Genomic DNA, 15984 nt, shown 5'->3' on the forward strand with positions numbered 1-15984 from the left:
AGGTCAGTACGTATGTATGTCTGATACATAAGGTCAATAGGTACGTTCAGCAGACTGTTGTACAACTGTTGAATAAAACCGGCGGCACACGATGCTTTTTTGGCTGCTGAATTGCTTGTGTGCTCCTGTGCTGGCTATTTTGCTGGCTATTATGCTGGAAATTGTATAGCCTGCTGGCTGGTCTGCTGGATTTTTATGATAAATCCGGTGTTATTTTCTTGCGTGGTCTTGTGCTGGCTCATTTTGAAAACCAATCAAGAAACAGTTTTAGATCACGTGATCAAAAATTCCGTTTGAATATCATATATTCTATCATTCCTTTGCTGCAATTTGTCAAAGTAGAAGAAAATAAATATGAAATATACGAAAGAAAAGAATAAATAAATAAATAAATAAGTAAATAGATAAATATATCAAGTGCCTTCTACAAAATTCTAGCTGCTCAGCCAGCACGAAAACTTGCACTGTATGAAGCTAAACTAGCGAGCAGCATCACTGTCAGCAGCACTGCCATCATGACAGCAAGCAATGTAAAACCAACAAGAAATCCAGCAGCCAAAAAAGCATCGCCGTGTGCCATCGGCTTAATTCGTCAATGTAATTGGTCCAAATTTAAGGATCTAACTAGGTAAAAACTAATAATTACTGACAGCTCATTGATCACTTTGTTCTGCTGAATACGTCCCAACATATATAATGAATTAAGTATTCGCATTAAATAAACACACATCTGTTGTGGAATGATAGGAACTATTGGCGCCCAATTGCCGATTGATCGATAAATATTAGATCTTTTGATAGATGATTCACTAAAAAATTCTTAAGGTAGGTTTTCAGCTATTCTATACAAATCCGCGATAAACGTTAAATTTAGAGGCGTTACTTTCAATTTCGATAAAATTAGACTCATTCGATGTGTTTTTACACGAAAGATTCTAGCAAAGAAAGTGTTGCTCTACCCCGCAATCCGAGATATTAATCGTTAAAAACTTAGCGCTGCTGGATCACATAAAGAAAACAAAACAATTTAAAGTAATATATTTAATCTGAATAACATTCTGAGTTACATTGAATGCTGTTCAATTCAATTAGAATTGAATTGAATTAAGTATCCAAATTTTAATTTCAAGTTTTTGTCCAAAATAATTAATATACAAACAAAATTTAAAAAATATGCAAAAATTAACAAACGATTAGCAATCCAATAGCGTTGATGAGAGATCCGATAACGCACAACGCTGATTGGTCAATTAAATATAAAATTTTCTGATTGGTGGTCCATTGGAAAATTCCTAAGCAGCAGCTAATGTGAGTGGATGTGTGCTATCGCACTATGCGCTAACGGGACCCACCTCACGCGATTTCTCATATTCCATTTCTGTTATTATTACGCATCAGTGTGACGTATAACATTATAAAGCGACGTCTACAATGAGACTTTAGAGGCGTAGACTTAGAAATTGACCAATCGCAATCGATTATTCTTCTATAAATCGATTATGATTGGCCAATTTCTTAAGCCTTACGTCTTAAAATCTCGTTGTAGACGCCGCTTAAGTGATAGTGTTTGTTTGGTTAAGGATAAATAGATCAATCTTCTTCTTTTCTTTGAAGGACAATTTCAGCGAGATCGTCTTTTCAAATTTGTCGTTATAACACATTTCCAACATGATAAAGCATAAATTACCGAAAGATTGGATTGTTGTTAATTCTAAAAGTCATCCGGACAGAATATATTACTTCAATGTGAAAACAAATAAATCTTCGTGGACTCAGCCAACATTGGATTCAGCTAACGACACTGATGAGGTATTTCATTTTATAATCTACTTTTCTACTATAAAATATATCGAATTTTTTTTTTATAATCTTGTTCTAATGTTTAAAAGTTTCCAATTCGCTAAAACATTTGTTACATAGACATTGCCAGCAAAAAAACGTAAAATTGACGAAGGAAAAGCACATTGCAGTGCTATAACACCTGAACATAGTATTGAGAAAGGAAAATCAATTTCTCATGAATCAAATGACAAAGTTGTAGAAACACCACAGATGAAATTAATTAGAGCAAAAATGCTGCAAAGAGTATCTGCCAAAAATAAATCTTCTGTCTTATCATCAGATGTGTTGAATGTAAAGTTGGCAAGAAAAAACTCTTCCTTAAAATTAAAGGATAGCAAATCAGTATCAAAGGATGATGAGTCAGTATCTCAAAATAAAAAAGATAAAGAAACACCACAAATGCGTTTTTTTTATGAAAAAATTCAGTGGAAAAAGAAAAATTTACCTATTTCAAATAAAAATCTATTATCAAAGCAAAATGTTAAACAGCAAGATTCAAACATCACAAGTCAAAAAGCGATGAAGACATGGGAAAAAGATGTACGACGCCGAGAAAATATTGATCGGAATAAGAACAATATTGAGTGCCATGTTTCAAGTAAATATATAGTTATATATGTTCAAGTATTATATATTATTGCTATAAAGAATTAAAATGAATTTTGAATTTAGAAGGAAGAGAACAGAAGTCTTTCTTAAAGAAAAATTTGGCCATGGAACGTATGCACAAATTAAGAAGGAATATGAATTTTGACAAGGAAAAATTAAAAGAAATATGTCATTCTAATTTGGTCATCACAAAACCTCCACAAAAATCTAGTAAAAGTTCATCCAATATATCTGGTAGGCATATAAAATTTTATATTTTTTGTATTTTTATTTTCTATAAAGAGAGTTTTCTTTGAGAATTTAAGATATATGTTTATATTTTTTAATATTTTTATATTCACATATATATTACTTATAGGTAATGACAGTTTAGGAACATCTTGTCTTTATAGAAATGTTGAATTTAGACTTAAAAGATTACATAATAGAATTATAAAAAATACAATATGTGAAAAAAATGTATTAAATGATGAGAAATCACAAGATCGACAAGACAGCAGACCAAATATTGATAATACAACAAAAGATAAATTATTAAAACAAGCTAAACAAGAAATTTTAGATGAAGAAATGGATTGGGAACCAATAAAGGATGAGCAAATTGCACTGGAGGTAATGTCAGTATAATTGAAATATATATGTATACATACGTGTGGTATGTGTGTGTGTATATATATATATATATATATATATATATATATATATATATATATATATATATATATAGTGTGTGTGTGTGTATGTGTGTGTGTGTGTGTGTGTGTGTGTGTGTGTGTGTGTGTGATGCATGTATGTATCTACTATTTTATATATATATATATATATATCTTATATATGTATATACATATATGTATTATAAATAAAATCCGAGCAATGAATTGCTTCACCATTTCCATTGCGTGACTGTATTTTTTCGACATTGATGATTTTTATTTTATATGAAAGAATTATGAAAAATATTATGAAAAAAATATTTTTTATAGTAATAAAATAATTTTTTAATATTCTTATAATATTTTTATATATTTTTCATTTTTTATAGGTGGAAGTTGCCAGAACACAACTCAATGGTAGAGGAAATCCAAATGAAAAGAATTATATATTGGATAATAATAATATAGAATTGACACAATCTAATAAAATGGAATTACAGAAAAGTCCACTTTACATTGTTGTAGACACAAATGTATTCTTGTCGAATCTCGAAGTTATAGAAGAAGTAAGAGATGCGACATTTAAAAATTACCCGCGTCCTTTTATTGTGATACCATGGACAGTTATATGTGTAAGTATAAGACAATATAGCAAAAAATCTGTTCTATCTATGAAGTTTTTTTTAAATGCATTTCATTCTATACTATTTTTTACAACAGGAATTAGATTATTTTAAGGATAACAAATCTAAATGTGAATTATCGACAAGAGCCAGGAAAGCTATAAGCTTCATCCATGATCAATTTTCTTCTAAACATCCTCGTATCATAGGACAAACGCGAGAACAAGCGGCAAAAAATAAGGAAGACTTTTCTTTGAATTGTCCAGATGATGAAATTTTACAATGTTGTTTACAGATTTGTCAGTTACAAAAATCAGTGGTAAGTTTTCTTTTTATCATACAATAAGTATGCATAATATTAATGAATAAAAATGCTTAATTTTTTTTGTGTATATAGGTACTGTTATCATATGATAAAAATCTTTGTACTAAAGCCATGATATATAATATATTGTCATTAGGGCGTGAAGATCCTCTTGAAAAAATAGACTTTTTTAATGTTAATAATACAGTAACCAATGATTTGAATGGTCCTATTAAAAACTCTATCTTTACTGAAGAGTTACGCTTAACAGATGATATTTTTGAAAATATAAAGACGATTATGAAAAATTTCTTGTCAACAGTATGTATTGTATATTGGATTATATAAATTGTTAACTTTTGTGAGTCTATGTTTTATGAATAAATGTTTTCATTTTAGATTGTAACAAAACAAATGTCGGAAATTTATGGAGAGGAAGAGTGGAAGATATATGTTATTATAAAGCCACCTTGGACCATAGTAACTGTGTTAAAGTGCGCTATAAAACACTGGATTGCTGCTATAAATGAATCGTTTCAAAGATGTGCTGAATATGTACTGAAAGAATTACTTGACGCTTTTGTACATTTGCCAGGTATATCCATAATTGTAATTCTGCATAAAGACATTCTGCAATTAGTTAGATTAATCTGGCGTTATTTTCAGTTGGTGGCAGGAAATTGCAAGATGTAGAATATATTCTAGAAAAATGTAGCTATTTGGTACAAATGGTTAATATGGATAAGTACAGTGATCTAATGACGCAAACGTTCAATGATATTACGGTAATATTCCTTATATATTTGAATATTTTATAATTATAGAAGAGTTGATAAACTTTATAAAATTGATATTTTTAGGAATTGAAGAAGAAATGTATGAAGTGTATTGCTGATATTGATTTGAAAAAATTACATGACAAAATAGGTATCGTGGAAAATGATCAGGAACAAGAAATGAGAGCGGGAAAGGCGTTTCAATGTTTCCAGCATATCTATAATTATGCACGTGATTTCTGGTAAAATTTCTTTTATATATTTACACATACTCGCAAAAAATACTAAATATAATGTAAATATATATATTAATAAGAATACTGTCATTTCTTTTTTTGTGATACATGCATATCGTTTTATTTTTATTTCATAACAGTGGCTTGGCATGCAGCAATGCAGGAACGGTACTTTCTTTTACTTTTAAATCTATCGAGCCACCGTTATCAAATGCACTTGTCCAAACTTTGCAACCGGAAATTACAAGAAAAGTGATTGATTTAACACAGAGTTTAAACAAGTAAGTTATTTCTTAATAGTGTCTATCAATACTGCGTATATATAGTTTTCACATCAAACTGTTTTATATTGTGTGTTTTATATTATGTTTTATATTTTATATATATATTTATGCAACATTTTTTTGTAAACAGATTATTGGTGCAGACTGAAGATTCTATAAAGTATCAGACATTACTTAATTTGCAGCAAAATATGAACACATTTTTGCTTGACGTAGATAAAACAATATTTGATGTGACACCTTTGGATATATATTATTGTGTAAAATTGAAAGAAGAAGCATTAAAGACTGGATTAAGGCAGCTGCAGGAATTAACTTCGCATCTTTGTGCATTAGCAACGCGTACATAATTGTACTTAACTGTATATATTTTGTAAATTATATTCCTAGTGTTTAAGAATATGAATATTTACAAACATGTACATATACATTTATTAACGGTAATAATAATAATGAAAAATGTTAAGATAATATCAATTTTATAACTTGACTGTGATATTAACGGTATCAATGGAACTTACTATAGCATTTACAATAATCAACTAATAATTTTTGGATTTTTGGAAAAATATTATATAGCATTGCTTTTGATTGTATTGCACATACAATGACTATATCATTTCAGAAAGAAAAATTGTCACGCAGTTTTTATACATCACGTATTGATATAAATTTATTAATATAAATATATCTGAAATTTTAATTTTGCATCTTTCATTGGTGCCATTGATATTCTATTTTAGATATGTAAACTGTAAAAAATTATTTCGTTTATTTTTTTCTAAGTTGTATATGTGGATCGATTTTGTTTTATTAAAAAAAAATGCGAAATAAAAAATTGACATTGTAGATAATACTTAATGTGGATACATCTAATTTTTATAAAGATTTGCAAAACCTTCAGGAGGTGGTTGAAGCCAATTTTCTTTCGAATAAGACACATGTTTCGTGTCAATCACGTGAAAAGTATAAGCATGTCTCGATGTTTCGCTTTTGTTTGGATAAGAAAAATGAACCACCTGGCCGTGAATAAGAATGCAAGTTCCTTTGCATACTGGTACTGCTCTGAAATTACTTAATGGATAGCAGGGTGCGGCTCTGTCATAAATTAATAGTTCCTGAGAATTTGGATCTTTGTTTCTTATATAACGCCTATGCACTCCGCTTTGATGTGAACCCGGGGCAATCCATAGACATCCGTTCTCCAATGTAGCATCCTCCAATGCGATCCAGAAACCTACGAGTTTCATCGGTTCGACATATAGATATGATGCGTCCTGATGCATCGTAACTGTAAGAAAGTAACAATTGTTATGTTTGATTCGAGGGCATATTGCTCGCACACATTTTATGCATTATCTTATATGAATATTGTTTATTGTAATTTTTTCATTTATTCATAGAGACAAATTATTATGTAAGTAATTAATTTTACACTTTTTTAAAGTAATTAATTACCTTCCGAGCCTATTCCGGGATTTTTGTAAATGTACATTGATTGACATACCACTGGTTCCTGATATTCTAATTGGAAAGCAACCTCTTTGACTCTCTCATCAAACGTATACTTTTTGAAGGTAGGATGTAACCAATGAAGAGCATGACCTACCTAGATAGTTATAAAATAATTGAAATTACTTGAAAATACGCTCGTAGGAATTAATTTAGTTAGAGAAACAACTCTTTTAAGATAGCTTACTTTGTTTAACGACACTCTTGGATGAACCTTCAATTTCCCATCCTCTTCTAGAGCTTCAGTTTCGAAAAAAACACTTATTTTATTAGCGCTATCCAGAAAATATTTATCTTTATTCTGAAACGAGATTATATACTCGTTACTTATTAATATTAGCTGAGTTATATCTACACAAAGTTTTTTTATAGAGAATTATGTCTTAAAATTAACGAAAAATACTATGTTTTACTAAGCTTTACTCATATTAGTTTCTTGACAAAAATTCTCAAGTATTTTCAATAACATTAAACAACCATTCGATGAATATTACATTTTAATAATTAAAGTTTCATGATTGTTTAGTTTTATATTACCTGTTGTAACTGTATCGTATTGAATATTTTTCGTTCCGATTCAGGTGGCAATTTATTCGTGAATTCTTCTCCGCAAGCTTTTAATTCTTCAATCTCCTCTGGTTGAAAGAAATCTTCCAAAATGACATAACCATTTTTCTGAAACTGTTAATTTCACAATTGATATATAAACTTGATTTTTTTTGTAAATTATATGAATTAGGAAAATAAGTATATAATAAATATAATAATATAAAATAAATTTATATTTTATTAGAGTTCTTTCTTTCGAGTCACAAGCGTGGAAAAAAAAACCAAAGAGATAGAGAAGTAAGGTCTCTCCCCTTTTTTATATATTGTACATAGATCTCATCAGAAATAAAAAGAAGAACAAGGACAAAAAATGAATCTTCAGAATAATTCGATATTTTTCTATCGTTTGAAACTCGCTACATCTTATTAACGTTGCATGTGGTGAAATGGATGAATCTAGAAATAAGGAAGTGCTCGTTCGATTTATTGCCGGGATAAGATAAACAACCGAAGAAGGTCGGTTCAAAGTCCCAAGAAAATACTTTCTTTCCGATCCACTGGTCGATTGATCATTTGATTCGTCGTAGTTTCGTCTCACCGATGTTTTGAATGATAGACCGCGACTCTATAAATAAACCGCGGCCGATAAAGGCATCTAAGAATAACCACGAGCATTGCTCGCTTCAAAGGGCAGAGAAGGAGTATCCGGAGCTTGTTCTGCATTTTTTTCCATTTAAGCCCATCGTACTCCGTGCCTTGTGTTAGAGTCGATCATGCAATCAGATGACGTCATTAAGAAAGCGGCAAATTACTTTGTTATCGGTTGTCAAGTGCAACACGCGCATTCAGCTAAACGTTAGATTAATTTGCGACATGAAGAGAGAAGAAAAAAATATTAGGCGGCTGAATAAAAAAATATTAGTCAGCTATTCGTGAAAAAAAAGCTTGCTTTTTTTTTCCTCAATTGTTCCTATCGTAATCGCCTTGTTTTTCATTCAATACTGTTTGTGTTGCGAGCTTTTAAAAAAAAAATATATATCTCCTTTAATAATTACACAATCGCAGTTGTTTTACTTTCGTATTATTTTACATTCTCCCCTTTGGCGTGTCGCGGTCGTATCTAATTTTTGGAAATTTATTTTTAAATTAATAATAAGTTATCAGACCGCGTGCACGGTACGTGCGACGACGATATCGTTAGTACTTGTAGTCTAAATAAATATGTATAAATAAAGCGTCTCGTTTGCGCAACATCGAGAGGGTATATCGTGTAGTTTCGTGTGATTCATGTATCGGCGTATATAATCCCGCGATGCTAGTTGGCAGGTTTCCCCGCGTTATCTCACACGCGAGTGCATTTCGAAACGTTCGGACGTTGCAAAACGCCGCGAAACGTCATTTCGAGCGGCGTTTAATTTGCAAAACGAATTTTACGAGCGACCTATCGAGAGATCGTGCGCCGCGGGACGCGTCCGTTCGAGTCTTCTCAGCGCTTGATTCACGAATTACGAATGGACATTCGGGGGGGGTCAACGACAGAGATCGCATTCGAGAGAAAGGAGGACGATGCGTTTTTCGCGAAAAATCCCAAAACTCGCACGCCGGAGGCGAGACGACACCTTCGGCATGTTGCATATTCATGATAAATAGGTGCGCCCGGGGAAAAAAATGCCGTCGAGAGTCGCACGGTATATTTTTAGCGTCGGAAACGCCACGGAGTATCGGCGTTCTACGCCGTAAACATCACCCGAAAGTCACGTCTCGCGATCGCAAGAAGCTTGTGATTCGACCGGAAATACGACGTCTTCCTACAAACGCGAACGCTCCTCCGCAATAAAAGACGACAGAGGGATCACGCGCGTTTGCCGATCCGCTCGGGCTATCTTCGAAAAATCGTGCGATTTATGCGCGCAATTTTTACGTTTCGATTAACGGGGAAACACATTATTGCGGGTATTTCCTACGATAACCGAGGGGGGGGGGAGGGGAGAATATTGCTTCGCGCAGCAGCAATTTTATTGAAGACAATGATATCTGCAATCTTCTCCGCTGCTTTGTGTTGCCCTCATGTCTGAGCTTTGGCCTTCGAATTGTCACAAAGTGTCTACAGTAATCGCTCGAACAAAGAGAGATTGCATATTGATCTTTTTAACGACAGCCGTACATCAATCATTTTTTTTTTCTCGAGACGATAGCCGATATTGAAGACGCGAGATACGATGGATTTATCAAATATTTCCATTTTTTTTGTAATAATTCCTCATCTCATCCTCGAGCTTTCACAGATAGATTGAGAATTAATAATTCTTCTTACTGTATGAAATATTTCTAAAAATTGTGTGTCTAATACTTATTAAAACATCAGAGCTGTAACAAAGTAATTTCTTGAAAAGATAAATTATCAAGTTTCATGAGGTCCACGAAGTATTTTATGTATATTTTACTCGCTTATATCGAACAGTATAAAGCTTTGAGCAATTATCGAAAAAATTAAAATTGATTTTAATTTAAAGTTTTATCTTGAAAGTTTTAAAAGGAAAAGTCCCGTTTATGACAATGAAAGACTTCATTTAATTACGAAACCGACATTTAATCATTAAATGACGTTTGGATATATTAAATAAATTATTAATTACTTTTTAAAATTATAACTATTTAATGAAAGAGAAAATACATATACATATCTAAAATAAATAAAATTTGTAAAATAATTAAAATTATTAATAATAATTAATAATAAAATAAATAAAATTTCTAAAATAATAAAATTATACAATGCGTACAATTTTAATTTTATTATTTTATTGTGTCTAATGAGAGAGAATACAAAATTGACTGTGACTTGCGGTGTCGATTCTTTCGCATTCGATGGTTCGGTGACACGCGGCTCAGGAATTTTAAAGCTGTGCATAAACAGATTGCAAGCGCGAATTTGGTAGCCAATTTGGTAGCCGCGTGCATTAGCGCAAAGTTATGCGCGCGAAGCGCATCCCGAAAATAGCGCGTGGCCGTCGACAGGTGGGTGGTTGGGCTACGTCATCCCCCTTGTCGTCGTCGTCATCGTCGTCGTCGACTTTTTCTGAAATTTCGTCCGTATATACGAGTGACTCAAGTCGCCCGTGGAAAGTGTTGAATCGCGCGGATAGGAATAGAATTGAAACGCGGTGATGAGGCGTTCGTGGGCGTTCATTCCTCGTTGCTCGCCCTCGTCTCTTCGGCGGAATCGCGAAGAATCAATGGGCAAGGTCGCCCCCATTATTTCGGGTTAATTCGAATGTGTATCGCGCCTCCGATCCTGCTATTTTGTTTTTATCGGGATGTTTCAGCTGCTCTAGCAAAAAACTTCAAAGAAAACAAAAGGCTTTTTTAATACAAAATTAAAAAAAATGATAAAAAAAAACACTCAATCCTTTGGCGTGAGAATTATTTCAATTGATTCACAACTATGAGTTTTAAATATGTGAAACGATAATTGCCGACGATGATGACGAAATTATCATCTATAGTGTATGCTGAAAACAACACTTAATTAGGCATTAAAATAGCAATAGAATGATGATAGATTAATGTAGGTCATAGAGCGAATAGAATGTTCCACGCGATAAATTATCAATGGCTTTCAGAGTAAACACGTTTTTTTCCCTTGTTATTTTCCTAAAACGCTTTCCCTTCTTCGTTCATTATGGATTAATTAAAATCGTTGCTTGTGAATTATATTTCTCAAGGAAAACTGATTTAAAAAAAAGACAATTGTCTTTAAGCTTTTGTGTTCCACTTACATCCAGGGAAAATGTCGCGATTGAGAACATGAAAATAAAGACTCTGCGACATCTTAATGCACGACCGAAGAATCGTTCACTTCTGTTCGTAATTATGCAAATATCATCAAACACGTTGAAGCCACTACAGTATCAGAAAAAAATCGCATTCCGAGATTGATTTCATTATTACGATCAAATTCTTAGGCAACATTTACTATCTTTTTCATTTTTCGTTCACTATCTGTTTCATTTTTCGAAACTTCTTTAAAAAATTTAGATTTTGGTTTACGATAGTTTTCTTTTATAAAAATATAGAATGTTCGAAATGCCTTACAATTTTTCATCTTCCACTATTTTTTTATATCTTTTGATATAAAAAATGTTTATTGAAGGGATATATTTGATTATTTAAAACATTGATTCTTTTTATGATATAAAACGCGTTTGTCGCATAACGCAATGAAAATAAAAAGAGAAGAGTGAACATGTATAACGTTTTTCTTTTGCAACATTTTTATTCTATCGCAACAAATGTTGCAATTCTTTTCTATTGGTTTCGAACACACGAAGTATAGCGATAATACGTTGCCCTCTTGGTCAACGTCAAAATAGCTTCCAAAATTTCCAGAATCACGAGGAAGATATCTTCGGATCACAATGGTCAAGTATGATATGATCCGATAAAAACCTAATGTCTTTCCAAGAAATCTTCGGCTTTCTCGAATTATAAATTCCAATTTCGTTTTTATTCGTTTTTAAGATAATAATTAATAAAAATTTTCTTCGAACCTGCACAGATGCGAGGAGGCCAATCACAAAGCTTGAAATTTTTTAAAATTGTCATAAATTATTGAAATATTATCTTTCGTTATTACAAAAGAACTGAGAGAAAAAGAAAAAAAAATGCAAAGGAAGAGTGTTTAATTAATTTAAATGATGCATACATTATTAATTGTATATCATCGATGAAAATATAATTGTGAAATATGGGGAAAGATCGAGAGCAAAAGTAAGTTAGAAATTTTAAGACGCCAGCTGGTTAACTATGTTTCGATGGAACGACAGATTACTCAAGTATGAGGATGCTGACCTCCGAACCGAGAGATCCGGTTGATTATGTCATTTGTGTGGCACGAAGTGACGTTGTTAAACGATTGTAGGAGTACATTGTATACCCCCGTTTCTCGGTTCGTTGATGCAATCGTATATAGAGGCTCGTTACATTGTCGAGAATTTCAATCGTAGCGATTCTCCTTGAGAATACCAGACGCAGAGAATAAAAAAAAAAATTATAGCAATCTTTGTAAAGAAACGCTATGTGAATATTTCTTATAGCGCGACAATAATAATCTTGAAGCTGCTTAGGATTTTCGCTTAAAATTGGAACTTGTATATGAATCTTTCTATATGTTAATATTTTCTATATATAAATTGATTGATTGAAATTTAGCGATATAAACTTTCCATATCAATAAATGTACAATGGAATTTTTTAATGTTTCAAGTATTTAAAAAGGTATTACTAGTAAAGTGGAATATATATAATTTTTTTATGTGGATATAGGATTCGATTTTCATTAAAATCAGGTGTATAAGAAAATGTACAAGAAAATAAAAAATATATATGTCCAATTTCAATGTGAAAAGATAATACTATATTATAATACTTGTATTATTATTATTATTATTTAATTAATAGAAATGGAATGATTCATATTTTATAACCATTAAAAGATTTAAAAAAATTAAACTTAAGGATGACAAGTTATGTAATTAGAAATTTTAATAAAGTTTAATAAAATTAATTGCCAATTAGGTCAATTAACTATAATTTCTATCTTTTCTCACACAAAAAATCCCTCGTCTATTTATTTATATCTAATGTACAAATTCATGTACAATCGTCTCGTCGTATTGCCGAAAGAATTCATTACTGCGCGGCTCGATCAGCAGACTCGACAAAAAAATGATATATTCCATCAGTTTTCCACCAAACGTCATCGATTTAAATCGTCCACGTGTGTCTCGATGACACTCTCGGGAGTCTCTCCTTCTATTGCAGAAGAACGCAATATGGAAAGATTGTTCTCACGAATGCTCGGATTCCATCCAGGGAGGGGACTCACCTGCGCGCGAATGTCCTTCATCCTGGTTCAGTCGCTGTTATCGAAAAAGGAATGTCCCGCGAATCTCGAACCTGTTTCGCTGAACACGAGGCAGAGTGAGGCCTGAACACGTCCGCGGCCGAGTGCTCGCACCAAATGACTAGGTGAGCCGGCGGATATGCGAAGTCGAACCGGCGGCTCCGGTTGTTGCGAGGCGAGACGACGAGAGTCGCCTCGTCTCGCCGAACTCCCGGCGAAATTATACTCGTGTCTCCGATTTTCCGAAAGGTCCGGATAATCTATCACCTATATCCCGAAAACCCATAGCTACGATACGAGGCTGGTAGAAACGTATGCACTTCGTGCACTTTGCGCGTTATCTTTCTACAGATAACTCTGTATCTTCCTCATGAAAATATTGCGCACGCGAGAAGATAATCTCGCGCTGAGAAGTACGGTTTATTATTAGTATGCTAATTATTTTTTTTACGCACAAGTTTTACTGATACCAAGCTGGGGGTCGGTTAAATTAACGATTCAAATATCTTCCGAATTGAAGATATCGTGGCAGGATAAAAGATTCATTAAAATATTTCTTGCGTTAATTATTAAAATGCTAAATATATTCGGTACGTCTTTTCCTTAATTCTTAATTAATGTAAAAAAAAAACAGCTTTAATTATCGTGATTGTTATTATAAATATTAATTGAAAACACAATTATATTTTATGGAGTTTTTTTGCCGTTATAAAAATACAATTTGTATATATGTAATATATTTGTTTAATTTTTATGATAATTAGAAATTTGTTAAATTTTTATGATAATTAAAAAAGTTGTTTGTAAAGTAATATAGTTATTAAGGTGAGATAACATAACACTACAATTGCGGAATGAATTATTAAAATAAGATAACTAATATTTAAAGCAGTGTTAAGATAATTAATACTTAAAGCAATATCTTCACTATGTTATTTTAGTTTTAATAATATACAAATTATAGAGAACTCTCTTTGTATACAATATAAATATACCTTGAGCACGTTTCTGTTATGCATAAACTTCTTCTATGATAATAATCTAGCTGATCTAATGAACGTAGCGTTAATTATACAGTCCTTTGCTTATTTCGTAAGCTTCTGCTTGTAAGCCCGGTTGAGTTTCAGCACGATGTGCACTTCTTCGCTGGGCATTGACGGTCAGTTGGACAAACTCGGTCATTCGCAACGAACGTCCAGGAAGCGAAGTTTCGAGAGTCGATTTTTACAGGCTGTCTCAAAATTGGCGTATCATTAAAAGCGGATGCATTCCTTTAGAGATAAGCAAATCAGCATTACAAAGATAGATGTCTTTTATCTCCTAACTTCACCTTTATCTTCTGTTTTTTTCTTCCTTTTACTTTATCTTCGTGTCGAAATTTACTTCATTTAATTTGATTAATTCTCTCATTAAGATGTTGATATTAAATTAAAATAATGCCCTATGAAAGAATATTTCTATTTTTAACAAATCTCCAATATATAAATACATATTTACTGAACGCGTTAAACAGAAAATAAAGTAGTCTAGAAAATAAAATCTTGTACAAATTATAAAAACTAATCATAAATATATAAATATATAATATATATTTAATATTACGATGTATAAAAAGATAGTCGTATTTTCAAAAAATTTATATTTTTGTATTTATTTTTATAGAATGAAAGAAAAACAATTGAAAAAATAATAAAATAATTATTTTTAGATTTATATAATTTTTTTTATATAATTTCTTATCTTGTTACGTCATCTTGTTCTGCCTTATTATCGCATTAATTGCCGAGTTGTCAATAATTTACACATAATATGCAGTTTTCGTTTGAACGATCCTGTAGACCGAACTAACGGCGAATAATTCCGCGCGTTTCGCTTGCGTGGGCTCGCTAATTTATGTGAGCAGACAACACAGATTTATTAAAGACGAATTTCTCTGAATTCTAAAGAAAATTTTCTTTCCGGTGGAAAGCGCAGAAATTTACGTTTTTATTCCTGCGCGTGTCTAGCCTTAATAAATAATATACATCTAGGTTCATCCACAAATTGGCCCTATCCTTTTGATTTGTCTTACGAACGGATTTCTCAAGGATTTTCATTCCTTGTTTTTTTTTTTTGTAATCCTTTTATTTTATATTTCAAAGAAAATTCATAAATACGTTGCAAATATTGCTTTTACATATAATATTAATGCTTTTCAGATCTAAAGAGTCGCAGAATCCGCATTTTACAAAGCGGAAAGATATTTTATTAACAAATTCCAAATTGAGATAAATGTATGAATGCATTTGTCTTTTATTAACAATAAAAAAATAGAAATAAAAATTTACATAAATTATCGGAAAAACTGTCGTACATTATTCTCGATAATTTTCCGATTTCTCTAACAATCCGATATTCTTTACGGACAAGAATCGGCAAAGAGGCGACACGATGTAAATCGACTTATTCGTGACCCTTTCGAATGCACGATCGAAGAGAGAAAACGAGCCATTTCGTCGGGGATTAAAAAGTCTGACGTCGTCGACCATTTCGCCGGGGGGATGAAGTCCGGTGGATATTCAGGAGGAATAACGCGAGTGCCATTTGATTGTGAGCCAAGCCGGCGCTGTTGACTCGGTTTCTTTTTATACCGTACGCTTTAGCTACGGCATTATTGCGCTATTACTGCCGGGTGTTGGGCATTGTTGGAGC

General features: G+C 32.2%; 2 protein-coding genes across 4 annotated transcripts; one reads left to right on the forward strand and one right to left on the reverse strand.

The window, feature by feature from the left end:
- Positions 1–1405: 1405 nt before the first annotated feature.
- Swt1 (Swt1 RNA endoribonuclease) lies at positions 1406–6183 on the forward strand. Of its 2 annotated transcripts, none has more exons than XM_011643619.3 (12): positions 1406–1809; positions 1921–2440; positions 2518–2685; positions 2810–3063; positions 3494–3736; positions 3825–4046; positions 4125–4352; positions 4431–4626; positions 4698–4816; positions 4892–5049; positions 5184–5324; positions 5458–6183. In XM_011643619.3, exons 1-12 carry the CDS (start codon positions 1669–1671, stop codon positions 5675–5677), a joined length of 2610 nt encoding a protein of 869 aa, XP_011641921.2. In that variant the 5' UTR covers positions 1406–1668; the 3' UTR covers positions 5678–6183. The 2 variants fall into 2 exon arrangements, with proteins under 2 accessions (XP_011641921.2, XP_011641920.2); XM_011643618.3 differs by having other exon boundaries at positions 1408–1809; positions 2515–2685.
- Phyhd1 (Phytanoyl-CoA dioxygenase domain containing 1) lies at positions 5044–14327 on the reverse strand. 2 transcript variants are annotated; one of them, XM_011643620.3, is made up of 5 exons: positions 14289–14327; positions 7377–7520; positions 7027–7140; positions 6786–6936; positions 5044–6618 (listed from the first exon to the last, which is right to left on the reverse strand). In XM_011643620.3, the coding sequence occupies exons 1-5, from the start codon at positions 14310–14312 to the stop codon at positions 6200–6202; spliced, it is 852 nt and encodes a 283-aa protein (XP_011641922.1). In that variant the 5' UTR covers positions 14313–14327; the 3' UTR covers positions 5044–6199. The 2 variants fall into 2 exon arrangements, with proteins under 2 accessions (XP_011641922.1, XP_011641923.1); XM_011643621.3 differs by lacking the exon at positions 14289–14327 and adding an exon at positions 13276–13564.
- Between the last annotated feature and the right edge of the window lie 1657 nt (positions 14328–15984).

This window comes from Pogonomyrmex barbatus, unplaced genomic scaffold (assembly GCF_055798465.1).
Source record: "Pogonomyrmex barbatus isolate J1 unplaced genomic scaffold, ASM5579846v1 scaffold2, whole genome shotgun sequence".
Lineage (NCBI taxonomy): Eukaryota > Metazoa > Arthropoda > Insecta > Hymenoptera > Formicidae > Pogonomyrmex > Pogonomyrmex barbatus.